This window comes from Momordica charantia (genome assembly GCF_013281855.1).
Source record: "Momordica charantia cultivar OHB3-1 chromosome 11 unlocalized genomic scaffold, Mcharantia_2.0 BLBB01000011.1, whole genome shotgun sequence".
NCBI classification, from domain to species: domain Eukaryota; kingdom Viridiplantae; phylum Streptophyta; class Magnoliopsida; order Cucurbitales; family Cucurbitaceae; genus Momordica; species Momordica charantia.
The window spans coordinates 7,907,190-7,927,398 of NW_028275159.1; the positions used below are offsets into that span (position 1 = coordinate 7,907,190).

General features: G+C 30.9%; 1 protein-coding gene across 1 annotated transcript; it reads right to left on the bottom strand.

The window, feature by feature from the left end:
- Window positions 1-5,090: 5,090 nt before the first annotated feature.
- BBX28 (B-box type zinc finger family protein) lies at window positions 5,091-6,647 on the bottom strand. Its single transcript, XM_022284038.2, has 2 exons — window positions 5,882-6,647; window positions 5,091-5,520 (listed from the first exon to the last, which is right to left on the bottom strand). The coding sequence occupies exons 1-2, from the start codon at window positions 6,446-6,448 to the stop codon at window positions 5,239-5,241; spliced, it is 849 nt and encodes a 282-aa protein (XP_022139730.1). The 5' UTR covers window positions 6,449-6,647; the 3' UTR covers window positions 5,091-5,238.
- Between the last annotated feature and the right edge of the window lie 13,562 nt (window positions 6,648-20,209).

A 20,209-nucleotide genomic window follows, 5' to 3' on the forward strand; every position in this document is an offset into this window, starting at 1 on the left:
ATTTTTATACCATTATTATTGGTGCTTTAAGTATATATATTATGTATATTAATTTATTATTTTTGATTTTATACTTTTTTTTTTCCATATTTGAAAAAAATGAAGTTATATGAGAAGTTTTCTTCCATGTATTATTGTATTATATGGGGTCGATATTAGTATTTTGTTTATTTTTTATTTTTATAAGAAAGCGAACACATAAGGGTTGAGTAGAGGAAACTCTCTCCCAACTAAACAACGACAACCTTCCAATCATATATTATAAATTACGAGGAGACTATAATTACAAAATGATTTCTTATGGTTTTGAACGTCCCCCAATGTTCCAAAAATTATCTTCGAAAAATCCTTTGATTTTTCTCTTTCCACAAGAGCCACAGCAACCCCATAATCGAAATCCGACAAAAGGACAAAGAAGAAGAACATGAGCCAATCTGAATTCTCTTCATTGTTCAAGCATAGATTAGATTAGACTAGACTAGACTAGACTGCTTAAGAGCTTCAATTCAAGTTAAAGAATTGTTATTATTATTATGGATTTTGATTTTAGAACTTTGGAGAAAGTGAAATATGATTCTGCATTTTCCCCATCACTCTGTCTGTGGAAGGCTGCAGAAATTGGGTGCCTCAGCAGAGTGGAAGGATAGAGTTGGAAGTATTAGAAATTGTGTTCTTTATTCTCACCTCTAACTTTTTATCTCTTTTTATCCATTCTTTTTCAGCCACTTATTCTTGTCAGATCATCCTCCCATCAATAATTTTGGCTTTGGGGGGATGTTTGGATTTTGTCCCAATCTTTCATTTCAATAAGTTAAAAGCAACTCGAGAAAACCCGTTTCACTCCGTTTTCTTAATCTCAAATACTATGAGAATCAGATAGTTGTGTCGTAAAATTAGTATAAAATACAACTTCATAGATCCAAACACATGTGGTTAAGAAAAGAGTTAAAAAGTCCAATTATCGTAATCTCGAGAAGCAATGATTTAGGAGATTCTTTTGAGATTATTTGGTCCAAAGTGGGCTAATTGAAACTTGCAACTAGCATAAAGCCAATAACATGTAGATAAAAATGGATAACTTAAGTTGATTGCAATTTCCATATTTGACCTTTGCCAAAAGAAAAAAAATAATAATAATGAATAATAAAAAAATTCCATATTTGGGTTCAAGATTCAATGAACAGCCACACAAATGAAGCCAACAAATGTATGGGATATAAATGGTTGGTTGATTTTGTTACTAAATATGGGTGGGAAGTCACAATCATTTTTTTGCAAATATTTATATTTAAGTCAAATCTATCCCTTCATCCAAATTGACATTACTTTTCTTTTTATAGGCTAAATATATATATATATATATATATATATATATATATATATGTTTAGTGATTAATCTTTATGTATTTTTTACTATTTAAGTCTATGTTGTTTTAAAAATTTCAATTTACTCTATTTTTGTATTTTAATATTTTTTTTATTTAGTCTCTCACCATTTTAAATGTTAAAATTAGCTAATTATGGCATAACACTCCAACGGAGATTTAGAGGAAGAAAGAAGTACAGAGGGGAATATTCCTAATCCCTCCAAATTTTTGAGAATGTGTAAAATTTGAATTTTCTTCTTTTAATGGTTTTTTTCTCCTCTAAATTTTCGTAAATTGACTAAGTATTAAATCATGTAGGTTTATTGTCAACTAATTTTAATATTAATCAAGAATCAATAACTAAATTAAAAAATATCCAAATATTAGAGAATAAAATATATATTTAGCCATAAAATTATATATTTGAGTCCTACATTTCAAGTATTGAATTTATTTTACTCTCGTTGTATTCCTAAGCTTTTAATTTTTTTCCACCTATTTTTGTTGACACCATTAATAGAAATTTGATTAGATAAAATTTGCCTAAATTAGCATATGGTAAGATCCATGGCATCTTATGTATTATTATTATTATTTTTTATCCGCTTCATTAACTAAGACATTTTTAACTTCTCTTTTTAACTTTTCCTATAAATGGAAAGTCTGAATTTCTATCCACCATATTTGTAATGCTATATTCTCGAATTGATATAAGGATTCAATAGGAGCATAATCTAAAATTTTAAGATTACGTATACACAATATTGATATAATTTATAATTTAAGTTTTTGTTTTAACAAGAAGAATGGGAGCACGTCTTCCATTGACTCAACTTTATCTACATGATTATGCGGTGAATCTTTAGTCATTAATAAAAACTTGTAGAGAATATGAAACAAATTATAAATTATTATACTTAAGCAACATCCAATCCCAAGGCATGCTTTGTTTATTTATTAATTATTTTTTCAAATGAATTAAAGTTATGCCATGTGATAAGTTTTGCTCTTAGCTTATCTTTATTGACCCATAACTCGAGCTTCTGGTCTACTGGCCCCATCCAATAGTGTGTGTGTGTGTGTGTGTATATATATATATATATATATATTAATTGCTACTCTGTTTTCCAAATAAATAATGTTTTGCCCATAATTTTTTCTTTTAACTTGCCCACGTATCTATGGAAAAATATCATTTCTTACGCGGATATTTAAGTACTGAGTCAAATTAAGATCTCGATAACTATTTTTTTCTAATTCTATGTTTTTCGAAAATTTTACTTATTTGCTCATAGTTTATTTAGTTTTTTTTTTCCAAAGGATATGTTTTGGATTCTTTGTCAAATTTCATCAATAATAATAATAAAATTAAAACTATCGTCCATTCGAAAACAATTTCGTTTTTAGTTCTGTTTATATTTTTTAAATAACACACTTGAATTTTTAGCTAAATGTTTTAAAAAAATAAATCTTTTGGAAACTATTAAATTAAAAGCATCCAACACACACGAAATAAGTTCATCCTACGTAGGAATACCAGTGTTTTTTAATCTCAGTCACATGTTGTAATATAAAGACAAATTTTACTACTAGTTTTTTTTTTTGGAACATAATTTTGTACTAGTTGAAATATGGGTTTTTAATTGCATTCAAGTTTGAATTTAAATTGATAAATTTTAAATTTTAAAATTAAAATGGATACACGTGCACGAGCAAATATTGAGCACTTCTTGTTCATTTTTACTTTAAAATTTAATTATTTATTCTTTTATTTTTAAATTACATAACATTTTTTAATTATTATTTTTCAAGTTAATATAATTTTTTTCGAAATGTATTAAATTAAAATATTTGCAAGGTTAATTTCAGCAAATAATTAAAATAAGATTTCAAAGACTACCCAGTTATCGAAATTTGTCTTTGTTCAAACTCTAAATAAAAATCCATCTTACCCCACCAGGAAAAAAAAAAGAGCAATATATTATTAACCCTTCCATTCTGCTTATACGAGTCAAATGGAATATACCATCCCACTTTCATCCATAGGTTTTTAATTAATTTGTTTTGGTCTTTAAATTTTACACAAAAATGGTAATTTTAGTTAATTTCATTTTTACCCCTATACTTTTAAAATATCTATTTTAATCCCTACTTTCCAAATGTCAAACTTTGATACGTGTATTTTCCAAATGTACAAATGGTGACCGTTTCTCTTCATTTCATTTTTTATCTTATTTTTTCTAATTTACCATCGTCAATATAAAAATTGCAAGTATATTTACCAAAATATAGTTTAAATCTACCTTTTTTCTATTGTAATACCAAAAAAAATGCAAGCATATTTCCCAAAATATAGTGTAAATATATCATCTTTTCTATTGTAATACCTGAAGTAAAACAAAACCCATAACTAACTTCTAAAGAAAGCATATGCGGCTCACCTCAAAAGATGAATAATAATAATATTCAAGAGAGATCTTTTGGGTGGCCAGAAATTATCAACAAACTCAATCGAAGTGGCACAGAACATTTTGGTCTCCAACAACAAACCCAATTCCTGCTCTCATCTCTTCCACAGATCAACCATTAAATGCAAGAGATAACCAAAATCACAAAAACTCCTTTTTCCTTTCTCTAAGAAATTACCTATACCTAACTTTTTGACCACAACCATCCACCAATCTTCCGCCAAATTGTCTGATATATCAAGACATAACCTATAAAATAAAAATAAACATACGCTACCAGCTACACACTCAACCACACAAATGCCTTGGCAGCCGATATTTCAAGCCATCACTCAAAAACGAGTGGCAAAGAAAAGTCTATTCTGTTTCCAAGTGGTACCCCTCTTCTTCTTATTCTTCTCTCTCTCTCTATCATAACTTATGGCCAAGATGGTCCTTGAAAAAGCAAATGGGTATTGTGGATATTGTTTCCAATATCTGTTAACATCAAGGAATTGGAGTCAACCCATGGCCTGAATGTAGTCCTGGTTTTGAATAGGCAAGTCTAAATAGTGAGAGATGTGAAGTGAACCACTCAATTATCCAATGGACATTAATTTGACCTGACAGGGAATTGGCAACTGAATAAATAAGATCATTCTCCATCAGAAGCCCTAGCAGATTTGAAGAATATGGATTCAAAAAGTCAAGGATTATACCCAAACACACCACCCCCACTAGATACTTTCTGAAATGTGTATGCACCTAAAAGGATATGGAGATTCCATCAAACACAGGGTCGGTTAGGTCAGCCATGATCTAGCTATTCTAATTGTACGCAGGGGACCTAAATGAAGATTAAAGAACATTAAATAATATCAGGATATGATCACTTTCAGTTCAGAATTGGATATTATCTTCAAAATCCTAAAAAGGGGCTTCCAGGACCTAAAATGGTGTGGGAGATGATGACGATGGCTACCCAAAAGAGATAATGGTGATATGAGTTTATGCATAAAATATATGATTCTTTGGCTAAAAGCATCCATATCCATCATCATCTTCTGGTGATGGGAGACCCACAAAGCGCAACTAAAACGCGAGAATCTCTCCTTTAAACAACTAACTAACATTGACTGAGATTATGCATCAAGAGAAACACTCACAAGTGTAGGGCAATCTGTTAATAGAATGTAGTTGGGTGATTCAATATCTGGCTAAACATGACAGATTATCTAACGAAAATAAAGGAGGGGAAATTCAAGGTTGTACACAGTTGAGCAAACAGTATAATCCTTGAATTAATCGGTGACAGATAATCAGTGAGAAAAATGAAAAAGAGAAAAAAAAAACCCGAAAGAAAAAAATAGGAGAAAAAAAAAATTAAAAATCTAGCTACCTCCCGTCGTGTGGTTAGTGAAGGATCAACGATTCTGATCTCTGCTCATTTTGCATATCCCGAAAATGACTTTGGAAGCATCGTTAATGTCGCTAGGCAGACGACTCTGGAGTCTCTGGATCGATCTAACCACAGCCGTGGATTCTAACTCTGGTTTACAAGCTGCATCATCTGGGATGGTGCTGGCTGATTGGCTACGTCCTGTAACTCTGGCTTGCTTCAGTGGCCTGAGGGAACTCGAGGAAGTCGCTTCGTCGTTGAAAAATGGCCTGGTTCCCTGTCGCGCAGAAGAACTCTCGATTTCGTCCTGCATTCAAGTAACAAACGATCAGTTAAAACACTGTTTCGATTACTGGAAAATTAACAACTCGGAAAATGATGATGATATTTCAGATCGGAAACTTAAATATGAATCAGTATCAAAATCAAAGGTCAAGAAGGCTGAAACTCGTATCATTCGTAAAAACAGAACGATTCTGTTCTAAACTCGAGTCTTGATTCAGTAAGAGAACTGAAATCCCTATCGTTCTAGAAAACACCGATTGTACTTTAAGGAAAGCGAACAAAAAAAGAATTCCACAGCCTCAAAGATTTACTTCGGCACAGACGATGAGAAAGAAATTTTCACAGAAAAAGGAAATAGCAAAGAAAACCTAACAAATACATACATCAGAATCGAGATCCACGCCGTAATCTCTCATACGCTTCGATGTCACACCAGCGCCGGCTGAAACCTCGCCCTCGCTGCTAGAGGTCACTGTCGGAGGCGGTGGTGGCGACGAATAAGATGCGTAAGACCACGGCACCACCTGGTTTTCTCCGTCCTCATCCTCTTCCTCCTCCCCCTCCTCCTCCTCTTCCTCCTCCTCCTCCTCATCGTCTTCCTCACTATCACCTCCCTCATAACTCTCAAAACCTTCACCATCCTCCAAATCATCACCGTCATCAACTACATCCTCGTTATCTCTACGCCTCTCTTGGTACGCACCTTGCTCGCATTTACCTCCATGGACTTCGACGCATCCCTCGCACACCGAAACAGTCGGCGTGAGCTTCCGACCAGAGGCCGTCCATGGAGTCGGCGACTGACACACATGGCAGAGAAGGCTTCGAGAATGCTTCGCGACAAGGAAATTTGCACAGTGAACCTTCTCATCGCAGTCCCAACACAGGTTCGCTTGATCCGACTCGCAGAACATCCTCGCTTGCTGCCCACACAGCTCGCACTTCTTCATTTTTCTTCGTCTCTCCCAAAAAAAATCTCCGATTCTCTCTTCTTCAGAGCTTCGATTTCTACAGCGGCAGATTTTTTTCTCCTTCTTCTTGTTCTTGTTCTTCCCTTTTATCTGTCCCTCCGAAAGAAATGCCGAAGAATAAAAGGAGCGGAAGGGGAAAGTACAAATTTCCTTAATATTATGCGAACTGCCCTTAATTTTCGCCCTAAATTACACCCTTTTACACAAATCTCCCGAAATATTTCTCAGGGCTAGTTTAGATATTTCGCCTCCACTCAACAAATAAATATCTTTAATAGTTTCCCCCATTGGACCTCACAAAACGCCTCATCGTGTGCCATGGACGTGAGCCGATCGCGGCCGTCCAACGTCTCAGATTCCATCCACCGACTGCGGGATTCACACGTGGCGAAATCTTGTGGGGCTACGGTTTGATATGATTTGAAGTGTCGTTGGTAGAGGATTATTCTCCCTTCCCAATACTGACTCGGCGTCTACCACTCATTCGGCAAGCGTGTTGCCACGTGTCGACTTTTCATGGAGGGTGAAATTTTAAATAAATTTGGGATATCTTGGAGAAATTTGAGTGGACTCGATCTCCCAGATATTTTTATTTGGCTTCCTGGGATTGGGTGGTGACGTGTCAGCGAAGCCCGAATGCGCTGAAGATTCGAAGGCCTTCCTACGTGGAGGGCTGTGGTCCACGAGAAACATGTGCCACGTGAAGCCAACCTGATACCTCTCTTTAAAGCCATCGCCGTAGCCAACGTGGCAACTGTGGTCTCGTTTTCTAGACTGTCTTCTCTCTCTCTCTCCACAGTAATTCCATTTTTTAAATTACTTATTTTACTTTCAGATTTTTCCCATTATAAAATATATAAATAAAAATATATATATTCTTTTCTCTACACTGAAGTTTCCAGAGAAAATGTTTTTTAAACAATTTTGCGTACTAGATCATTAATTTTAAATTAAAATAATTTATCTGTTAGTTTGCACACAGGACTTTTGAAAACTCGAATCTTAGCTCGAAATGAGCTTAGAAGCTTATAAAAATTATACATTAGTCCTATAAGTTAGTATGCGAGACTAAAATACTCGAATCTCAGCTTAAAGTAAGCCTATAAACTACCAAGTGAATTATAATTTAAATAAGCGAGACGTGTAGATCTATAGCTCAATCAAATGAGACTAGAAGTCATTTATCAATAATAAATTGTAACCCAATTAAATGAGACCTAAAACGGGCGCAACTCAACCGATGAGATCATAAGTTAACAGGTGTTTCTGTCTCAACCAAATGACATTATGAATTAAGGGCATAGATGATAGCTCGACTGAGTGAGATGAAAAAACTGTTTGGTCAAGTTAAAAGGAGACCAAAAATGTTTTTATCATATTTTATACATATACGCAACACTAACAAAACCTTCCACGATAGCAACTCTTCCCAACCACTCTCATCCTAACAAACATATCTTGGTAAGTAAGTTGTGATTGATGATTACCTATCACTCAAGCTACAACCTAATAACTACATTTCCTTCTATATACATAGTTAATAGAAATAGATATCGGCGAGATCTTTGAAACATACCCAAATTTTATCAAATTCGAATCTTAAATTGGCTTGAACATCATATTATATTTGACAAACACCGTATCTATTTCAAGAACTTATGGTAGTCATAGAAATGGTATAAAATAAATGTATATGTTCAAATACAGTAAAAGTTTTGAAATGTTCTACAAATAGCTCATAGGATAGGGTGCCTTTAAAACTCTTAAGTGGTATGGTTTATTTTAATTGTCTTTAGAAAAAGATAGGTAAAATTACAAATGTAGCCTCAATATTTTAGGCAAAGCTCAATCTGATTAAATAGGTTCTCTTATCTCTTCCTTCTCCGAGCTCGGGTTATGGAAGAAGGAATCAAGAAGAAAGTATCAGCAACAACATGTTTTATTACTGGATAGCTCATGATGTTCATATCGATCTATTATGCACATCTGCATCGAGCATTAGGCAAACATCTCATACAATAATTGTCCTAGCTCTGCCGTCCCTTTTATTTCATTTCTTTTGGAACAATCACAAACACTTTTTTTTTTATTACAGATTTACTACCGTAAACAATTTTTGAAATTATCAATTGCCTTCATCCCCTTGAGAGGAATCTTAGGTTTTTCAAGTCATAAGAAAAGATTTTACTTTTTTATCCATTTCTAACTTTGAATTTTCTTTATTTCCATCGCACACTTTCTAAGTTTTTTAATTTAGTTCCTACATTCTGAGTTTAGTTTCAAATTCGTCTATGTAGTTTAGTCAAACTTCACAAATAACCATTATCGTTATCATATAGGTAAATATCTTCCCCGTGACAAAAAATACAATATAGAAATGAAGTAGACCAATTTAAAAATTTTAAACCATGGAAATCAAAGGGAAAATTTTAAAATCACAAGATGAAACTTATTATTTATTAGAATATGTGAAGGATAAAATGACAAGTCTTAAATATATATATATATATGTATGTATTATTTTTTTTTTTCGGGGGAGAGAGAGATGGGGGAATGCGGTGGAGAGATTGTCGTGGAGCAACGGTGACCATGTTTGGGGGCTATGGCCATTATCCTATCTTGGAATAATAATTCAAATTTAAAAAAAGAAAAAAAGAAAAAGAAAGACGAGGTGGCAGAATCTGTCACGTGGGGGCGAGTCCGACGTGGGCGGGATGAGATCGTAGAAAATCTGAACGGCTGAGGTGGAGATATGGAGAAGGGGTTGGGGATTTGCGGCCACGAAATTTCCGAATAAATACGTGGCACAAACACGGACAGACACAGAGAAAACGCGAATTTTCTTATTCCCCTGTGGGCCCCACCTCTCCCTCTCTCTCTTCAACACCTTATTCTTTTTAACTTCCCTTCTTTTTTTTTTCTTTTTACTTTATTTTCAGTCTTTGAAAAAAAATTTGATTCTCATGAGTCTGACCCGTTTATGTGCAGCTCCATTAATTTCATGGGGTAACCTCTGATCTTACCATAATATTTGATGTTGATAACCTATATAAATTACTAATTTTTAAGGTAGGTAATCATTATAGATCGTAAAAATTGATTTTCAGTCCCTATGGATTTGTGGTTTAAAAAAGGACTATTATGGTTACTTAATTTTATTCTTAAGCTCAGTTTTTTACATCAGTGCACACAATATTTTTTTTTAGGAAAAAAGATATCCAGTTTGATCCACACCAACAATAATGAGGAGTGATAAGTTGAAATGGAACCAGTTAGATTTGATTAGTTTTAGAATTTAGATAATTTGGTTTGACTCATAATTTTGAAAAGAAAAAATAGTTGGTCAATTTGATTTGATCTTATCCATTTGATGTTAATTTGATAAAAGAAAAAAGTTTGTTTGAGCGTAGAATATCTGTTCCAAACGATGGATTGAATCTCATATGTGTAAAAGAAATTCATAAGACAAAAGGTGAACACTCTAATACTCAAGTAAATACAAGTTAGTGTGTTAGTCTTTTTAGTAAGGATTCACACATACCTCGTCATTGTCCATATTGTTTCATTTTATAGGTGAACGAGGAAGAAACAATATGAATTAGGAATCACAGACACATTCAATCGCATTTACATCTTTAATTCGTACATTCTCGTGATCATGGGAGGGAGGTTGGTTGAAGACTAGAGTCGAGGACCGTGGTCTCACTAGAACTCTTACTTGTTGACCATATCATGGAGATAACCATCAATTTGGGTTCGATCTTGATAGCGCGACATGTGGCGGTAACAATTAATTTTCACTCCTCACAACAGAGTTTTTTTTTTCTTTATTTCAATAATTGTATGTAGTGGAAGATTGAGCAATTAACTATTTATATAGTAATATGTGTCTTATCTAATTAAATTATGTACATATTGGGAAGAAAAAAAAACTGATAATAAAACACATCTTCTCGTATAGAATGTTGGAAATGAGATTCAAATATCAAACTTAGCTTTGATCAAATTTTCTAGTATATAACTTTACTTTTAGTTGACACAATGTGACTTCTGCAACTAATTTGCTTCAAAATATTAAGAACATTAACTTTTTAGAAATTGGTTAAATCATATTTTGTCAATTTCCTTTCCTCTCATCTATTTTCAATTTGGATTAAAGTGGACCTTTTTTTTTTCCAAGTATTCATTTTGGACTTAAACGAAAACGAAGACGTATTTAATAGTTTGTTGGCTATGAAATGATATAAAGAAAAAGATAGAACCATTGTCTTTATTTGTTTGCATTTTCACTTCCTTTCAATGTCACTTAATTCCTTAGTTGAAAACAATATCTACAAAAAGACAAAGACTCTTCCTATAGATAATGGACACGTTTTTTCTAGGAAAAAAAATAGTATTTTGATTGGAGTTAGAAATCCATATGAAATAATAAAATGATAAATTGTTCATAAATTAATATTAATTGTGAATATAAATTGATATGTCATGTCTAAATCCGGTATAATTGAATGCATTTACGGTTAGAATGGATGGAGCCAAACCATAATCGAAGGGATAAAGAATTGGAAGAAGAAAGAAGGAAAGAAGGAATTTTGCTGCAGGAGCCAGCTGATTCGAGTGGGCAGCGTTGAGACGATCTAATGCTGTGACATATAGGCGGAAAACAAATAGACGCGTGAGGGTTTGTGTTTCACGTTACGAAGAGACACTGCCCTCCCTTTTTTCATCATCTAGGTTAAGCTATGAGATTAATTTCTTAACCATTTTTATGATGGATTTTGTGGCATTAAGAGACAGTGACTCGAGTCGCTAGCGGCATAGAAGGGCAGATCGAGATCACTATGTTTAGGGTAATTTATTCGCAATTAATTTGTGAGTTTTTAATTCTTGGACCTCAGTATAGTGTTTATAATATTTAGAAGTTAGAGGGTCGAGAGTTTTTGTTGAGACTTGTAGAGGGTAATATATGAGAGAGATATTTGAATGTCTGTGTCCAATTATCATATTAGTGGAACCTAAATCTGAGCGGAAGATTGAACGTAACCATTATTGGGCGAACCAATATAATTTTGTTGGTGCGGTTTTGTGCTTGCACTTAATCTTATTATTTGTGTTGGTTGTTTTGTGTTTTTGCTGGATAATCGCGAGGGGGGAAATTATGTAGACCCTAATTTCCCAACATTTACCAGGTATAAATATTATGTTTCTAAAATAAACCTTCGTATAAATATTTATTTCTAAAATATAACAATTTGAAAAGATGTTTGGAAACTGATGGAATGAATCCAACGATGACATTGACATCTATTTCTAGTGGGCAAGTAGCTAGATTGGACCAGGCCCAACATAGCGGCCCAATTTTGCCAATTTCATTCCCCTCTCATCTATTTTCAGTTTGGATTAACCTGGACCTTTTTTTTTTTTTTTTTTTTTAACTTTCAAATATTGATTGGACTTGAATGAAAACAAATACGTATTTAATAGTTTGTTGGCTATGAAATTATATAAAGAAAAAGATAGAACCATTGTCTTTATCTGTATGCATTTTCACTTCCTTTCAATGTCACTTAGTTCCTTAGTCGAAAACAATATCTACAAGAAGACAAGTACTCTTCGGATAAATAATAGACACGTTTTTTTCTAAAAAAAAAAAAAGAAAGAAAGAATATTTTGATTGGGGTTAGAAATCCATCCTTTTTTTTTTTTTTTACATCTTTACCAAGAAATAATAAAAAATGATAAATGGTTCATAAATTAATACTAATTGTGATTATAAATTGATATGTCATGCCAAGTCCTCGAGAAATTGTAGATAAGACCCATATCTATAAGAATGCAGAAGACGAAAATTGGAAAACATGAACGGAATTGATACTTTTTTTTTTTATAATTTTAGACAGAATGCTAATATGCTTAGAATATAATCAAACATAAGCAAACGAACAAGGAATTCAAAGAGATAAATGCAAGGAAACATAAATTTGATCAAAGAGCCTAATTCTCTGATACCAAAATATTAAGAAACCCTTGAGAGTTGGATCTAAGAATCTTGCTAATGAACAAGATCCATACAACTCAATCTCAAAAACTCCGAAAATAAGTATGGAATCAACCCAAGGAAAAATTTAAGAACGGATTACCTTGATCAATATCAAGAGTAGAGAAAACTCGTTTCTAAACTCGTGATTCGAATCACTCCACAAGAGATACGATCAACACCGCTTCAATGATCCTAACATGCAAATTCTAAAGACACAAGAAATTGCACAAAAAATGGGAGATAAAGCTCTCAACCAAACTAATGAGAAAACTCACTTTTTATTAAACTTCAAATTGTGCCATATGAAAAGTCTTAAGCAAATGAAAAACTTGTAACTTACAAGAAATGAAAAGATTTGTCAATGAAAAGATATAACTTACAAGAAATGAAAAGACTTGCAAATGAAAGACATAACTTCAATAAATGGAAAGACAGACAAAGGTTAAGAACATGGAAAGTCAACCAAAATAAGTGCAATCCGGTGCATAATGAGGGATGTGAGTGTTTGACTTGGTTTTTGAATTGAATGAATTGACTATGATTTGTCTTGATGGAGTTGACTTTGACCTTGACCAAGTGGACTTTGACTTGCCTTAAAAACACTTAAAAATATATAACTTGCACCAAATTGAAGTGCATAGTTCCAACTTCTTGCATATCTTCCTTTTTTTCTCTTGTCGAGTTCAAGAACGTTTGGACACGAAGTAGCAAAGCTTGTTGAAGTTTCCTAGCTCTCGATCTTGTAATCGGTCCATGAGGCATAACAAAGGTAGCTCCTTGGTTCATATCATATAATTTCATGCATTTACTGTTGTGATTGGTGGAACCAAACCACAGGGATAAAAAATGGGAAGAAGAAGGGATGAATGAAAAAATTTTGCTGCAGGAACCCGTAGACCTGAAGGAGTAGTGTTGAGACGTTATTTTAGAGAGCGTCTTAACACTGCGACATATAGGTAGAAATGAAAATAGGCACACAAGGGTTCGTATTTGATGCTACAACATTCGTAGCGTTGAGACGCTAAGAGTAGCATCTTAACACTACGACGAGAATTTAAATACCACTTAGCTTTTTCATTTAGGTTAAGTCGTGGGATTAATTTCTTAGATTTTTTGTGAGGGATTTTGTGGCATTCAGAGGCGACAGCTCGGGGCGTTGGCAGCACAAAGGGACAGTTCGAGATCACTGTATTTAGGATAATTTATTCTCGATTAATTTGTGAGTTTTCATTCCTGTACTTAAGTATAGTGTTTAGAATACTTAAGAACTAGAGAGCTTTTATTTGAACTCTAGATGGTGAATATCGGAAGAGATATTTGAATGCTTGTTTCCAATTCTCACATTAGTGGAAGCCACATTTGAGCAGAAGACGGGATGTAGCAGTTGTTGGGCAAACCAATATAATTATGTGATGTCGTTTATGTACTTTTCTTAATCTCTTAATATTTGTGTGGGTTGTTTTGTATTTTTACTGGATAATCGTGAAAGGGAAAACTGTGTGGAGCCTTAATTTCCCAACATTTACTATGCATAAAAATTATGTTTTAAAAATAAACCTTCGTATAAATATTTATTTCTAAAAAAAAACAATTTGAAAAGATGTTTGGAAAAGGATGGAATGTACCGAATGATGACATTGACATCTGTTTCTAGTAGGCAATGAGTTGGATTGGGCCAGGCCCAACATAGCGGCCCAACTTTGTCGCTCAACGGCTTTTTGTACATTTTCCAACTTCATTAAACGTTGTCGTTCGGCTCTTCCAGTGGCTATGAAGGAATTGGATTCCCTCATATTTCTGGAAAGCCCATTACAGGCCCAATAAATTACTCGAGCTCAGTTCAGCTGTGGGCTTCACTCAATTTCCTCCCAACATATTCAGAATTCTGAAAATTATTTTCAATTTACAAATTTTTATTCCTTATTTTGATTTAATTAGTCAGAATTATAATTTTTGCCCCAAAATAAATTATAATTTTGATACATGAACTTTCTGACTTGCATTTTTTAAGTTCTTGTATTTGAAAATTTTATAACAGGTGTCAGTTAGATCTATCTAATCCTTTTATTTATAAAAATATTAGATTCTTGAATTTTAACTGTTAGCTTCATTAATTTAATATTTACATTATCAAGTAAATGAACTTGCTTGAAATCAACTCACCATATAATTATTTACGGAAAAAAATAACTTGCCATATAATCCTTTAGTAATATTATGACGTAACAGTTAAGTGTTAAAACTTTTTTTTTAGTACATGGAGGTAAGAGATCGAATTCACAATCTTTTAATTGGAGATATATATCAGTTATCGCTCGCTTTAGCTCTAAGTGTTAAACTAACGCGACCTATTAAATATAAAATTAAAAGTTAAAAAACTTATTAAAAACTTTTTGAAATATACATAGATACAATTTTAAAAGTATTAAATCTATTGATTTTTTAAAAAAATACACGAATTTAATAGATACATCATTTAAAATTTAAGAATTAAACTTATAATTTAAATTTATCCAAAATTAAATGGAAGATTCCCAAGTTCAAATACTTTCAACATTAGATCCTCTTTTTGAAAACATGATTTTTTACATTATTATCCTGTCTGATGTCACCATTACATAAAAAGTTTGAAATCAATATTTTAAAAAATCAAACATATAAAATCTTTATTGTTAAATAAAAATAATAAGACATAGTGGAAGTTTTTGAGTGTTGGCGTGCTAGTTTATTTTGACCTTAAAGGTTGCGACGTTGACTTTTGTTGTATTGTTTTCTTTAATCAATATGTGAGCAGAAAATTTGGACATAACCGTCTTATGTTCTTAACGATTTTTTTTTTAAATTTTATTACCTTATTAACTTCCATTAATATAAAAAGGTGGTTGTTTAATATTGGGGTTTAATTATATGACCATCTTTAGGATTTTAATTTGTTCTTAACATACCTTAAAAAATCATACAAAAATAATATATTCTGTGTACCATGAAATTTTGAAATATTAGATCTATTTAATCTCAAACTCTTAAAGAGCTTCAATTATATTTATATGAACTTTATATTATGCTTTTATTTAGCTTTTGTTGTTAATTAGTTGCTTATTACATTATCATGAAAAACAATAACTTTACAAAATTGACTTGTAAATAGAAAATTTGTAATCATTAACTAAAATATTTATCATATTTACCGATATAGCAATAACTTATAACTTTGGTTTTTAAAAATATGTTAAAATATCTTAAATATGTTTTTGTGGTTTTATAGTTATTTCAATTTTATCCTTCTAGATTTTTATTTCAGGTATGTAAGATTGACATTCATATCATGTATATTGTTGGTATATTAGTATTCATATAAGGTATAAAAGACAGACATTTAAATTATAAAAGACAATCATTCAGGTATAAAATCTATAAATAGCCCATAATTTCAATAAAACAAAGTAAACATAACTAATCTGTCAGGTATATCAACATTCATATGAGGTATATTGTTAGGTACATCGACACTCATGCCCAGATAATGTCTATATAATTGGTATATCAGATTATTATTATTTGGGGTGTGGTATTCATTAAGGATATATTAGACTTTTTTTTTCCTTATGTTTGCATTAGATTGCACCTTTAGATTTTGTTATTTTTGCAAAATTGAAAAGTGATTAATGTTTTCTTCTGATACTTTTGAAAGCTCTCTCCTACCAAGTGTACATGAATTTTCTTCGATATCTATTAATATGTCTCACTAACTAGGTTAAATGTAGAGATAATTAAAAATAGATAAACTTTTTATATAAGAGATAGTTAACGATCAAGAATTAAATCATGTATGTCGAGCCAAAGTGAGCATAACTCAGCGGTAATTGACATATATTTCCAATCAAGAGGTTGTGAGTTCGATCCTCCATCTTACATGTTGTAAAAAAAAAAAACATGTATGTGGAAGTCAAATGTGACATCAATGTTATAAATAAATTTCACAATTATTATCTTATTTTTCTTCTTCTTCTTCTTTTTTTTTTGAGTACATCTTATTCTCTTAATTTTTGTAAGCAACTTTGAAAGAATCAATGTGATTTAAGTTAAGTTGACAAGTGAGATTATAGGCAACATTATGAATATTTAATGTAGATTAAAAATCTTTGGTAAAGAAAGTAAGGGTAGGTTGGATTGGTGATTTAAAAATAAAAACATGAAAAACAAGGAATTAAAAAAAGAAACAGAGAATTTCTTATTTTCAATGGTTTGGTACCATGTTTGAAAATTGAATTTCAATTTAAAAAATTGTTCGATGTGTATTTAATAATATTTTGTAAAATTACTAGCGATAGTTACCAACTAAATATTTAGTTCAATCTAAAATTATATTAATTAATTTATTAACCATCATAAAATTATTATATAATCTATAGTATATTATATTTTACAAGTTTTAATTTAAAAAAAAATGAAATAAGTTTATAACATGAATAATATATTTATCAAAATTTTTATATTTTTTAAATACGATTCTGCATGTTAAAGTTTCAAATTCAAAATCGAAAAACATTAGAAATATAAAAATATTTTAAAAAACAAATATGTCACACGCATATTTTCTCTCTCTTTTCTTTTCTTTTCTTTTGTCATCCATCCATGGTATATGTATTGGAATCATATTTCAACAAATTTTACTAACTTCAAAGACAAATTTTTTTGTTTACTCTTAAAAAATTTCACATCTAAAATTAGGTATAATATTGGGGTTGAAAATTTTTAATCCTGAAATGTTTGGAGTAGTTTAATATGGTTGAGGATTTTACCCTTTTCCCTAATTACGGAATCATTATTTTTACTATTTTTTTAAAAATTCGTGTGTCCGAGTCAACTTGCCCACACCTCGACTAATCACGGACCAACCGTCAGACCTTACTACATTGGTTTCAACTGATTCCATCTAAGTCTTTTGCTATTTACATTGGTCCTTATTGACCACTAAGGTTTAACAATTATTCCTCGACCCCTCCCCACATATTAGCACTAAAATAATAATTATTCTGTGGAGAAGATTTTCTTTTTTCTACTTTATCATATAATTAAATGTATAAAAATGTGCATTGTAAAGTCAAAATATAGAGAAAAAAATGATAGTTTTAATCATTTATTATTTTAATCCTTTCATAAAACTATTAAATAATTTTTATAAATGGTCCACGTGAGTTAAACTCAATGGTAATTGACATTGATCTCTAACCAAGAGGTCACACGTTTGAATCTCCCATCTCACTGATTGTATATGGATTATTGAGAAGAGATGATTACACAAATCTTGGACATTCCATATCAACATTTGACCTGGTATTTTGTCTTATTTGAAGCAATTCTTGTAAAATATAATCTCTACGTGAATTTGGATACCTTTACCTCAGAACTTATACCAACATTTCTTTCAATAAAAAGGTAAATAAGTATGAATAGTTCCCATCCTTCTAAAATTGGAGGAAATTTTGTGAGTCCACAAATCTTAATCATAGGGATTAATCGATTATAATTATTTAAAATCATAAATCTAGAGGAAATAATCATGAAATTAGATGACAAGGATAGCACTAAGATCGAAAGAGAGAAGCATTGGATTTTTTTTTTCTCTTAATTTTTTAAATTTTAAAGTCAAAGATGGCGTCTCGCTATTGGACTCCTCTAGTTTCCACATCCAATCAAAAAGTTGAAAAATCAATTTTATATTTTCTTTTGTTTTTTTTTCTGGGTTGATGAGAGACACAAGTTTTGTTGTATTGAGGGCCAAATTTTCAAAGGGCTTGACTTTGACCTGGAATTGTTCATAGAAGGAAAGAGGAGAATATAATAGAGTTGTTCTATACTTGTGTTATGCTCAACATTGAAAATATGGGAGATTGAAAGTTTAGTTTGATAAGGATTTAAAAAAAAAAATTTTTATTTGTTTATTTGTTTTTATTTCATTATTTAATTTTTTAAAATGTTTTTAAAGTTTGAATAAATTTTAGAGACTTAAATATTGTTTGATGTCTTTTTTTTTTTTTTTTGTAATTTTCTTTTTTTGAAAGTTAAGCTTATAGTAGTTTTTATACACACACCTACTATGTTTTCTCTGGTTTAGTTTAGTTTAGTTTTTTTTTTTTAAGTTCTATAAAATCTTGACTTAATTTCGAAAACTAGTTTTTGAGGGAAAAAAAGGCCGTCAAGATATATTGGAAAACAAAGAAAAATGTTAGTCCCTAAATATAATTGTTTTACAAATAAAAAAAAATCTTTATCGATTGAACGGGTCTTAAAATTGTAGTTTTCTATTTTTTAAAAAATTTAATTTGACTAAATTTTTAGTATTGAACAATTAAGAAAACAAAAACCAAGTAGTTTAATTTTTATAAAAGAATATAATCTTTATCGTCTTGAGTATTATGTTAGAGATGATTGGTTTATATAATATAAAATGTGTTTATTATTTCAACAATATCAACTCAAAGAAATAACTATAGGGACAGTAAAAGTAGCTTTTTAACAGAAAATTCAAACTTCTTTGTCAAAAAGCATTCCTAGACAATAATAAACCTCGACAATTATTTATAAAAATAACAATTTAAATCATGCACAATATATGTTAAGTTACTAGTCCATTAAAAAAGATATGTAAAAACCATTTATTTGTAAGATTAGGAAAAAAAATATGTAATAGACACAAGCATTTATACAAATGGTAGTATATCCTACACATAAAACTACATATATTTATTCAACTAAATAATTATAAAGACAAGAAATAGTATAAAAAAATTAATTAAACGAATTAAAACAGAAGAATGAGAATGATGTTTCTCCGCTGTTACAATATAGTGAAGAGAAAGTTACTCAATTTCTATGAGTACTCGCGGATAAAAAAGTGATTCCTAAATTTTTATTATTTAAGTGAATGAATCAAAATCAAAATGAAAGAGTACGATTATAATTTTCAGATAAAAGAAAATCGAATTTTACTAAAAATAACACGGAACTTTGTCCGATTATCTTAGGACTTTTTTTCAAACTTGGTTGTTTGCTCCCACTTTAGAAAAAGGAAAAGGATAATGAAAGGACAAAAAAGAAAAAATTGGTCAAGCAAATGGCAGTTATACAACTTGTTTCACTTTTTATTTGTGCCTTATTTTTTCTCATGTTTGAAAAAAATGATCATTCACCAATGGACCAGATACATAACATATTGCTAGATTACATAATTATGGACTTTTATGGGTGGGTCTTGAATTTCCACCATCGTGATCTAGCAAAATATATATATATATATATATATATATTAGTTAACGAAATAAAAAAGTATATATTTTATCCCATCAACTAAAAATTTAAAAAAAAAATAATCCAGAAAAATAACTCAACTGTTAAGACATCTTACTCATTCTAGATACTAATAGGAATGACCATATGATATTTGAATCTTTTTTCTTTTAGAATATTATGAATAAGTATAGAATGAATTAGAATATTATGAATAAGTATAGAATGAAGATTTGACTCTAGAATTTAGGACGCTATATTAAACCTACTCTAAAAATCACGTAGTTGGTTGATTTAGTGAATATATATATATATATATATATCAACTCATTTTTTTTCTTAGATTATTTGTTTAAACATCTAATATATTCTACCTGCTTAATAGTTATAAGGCTTATAAAAAAGATGTT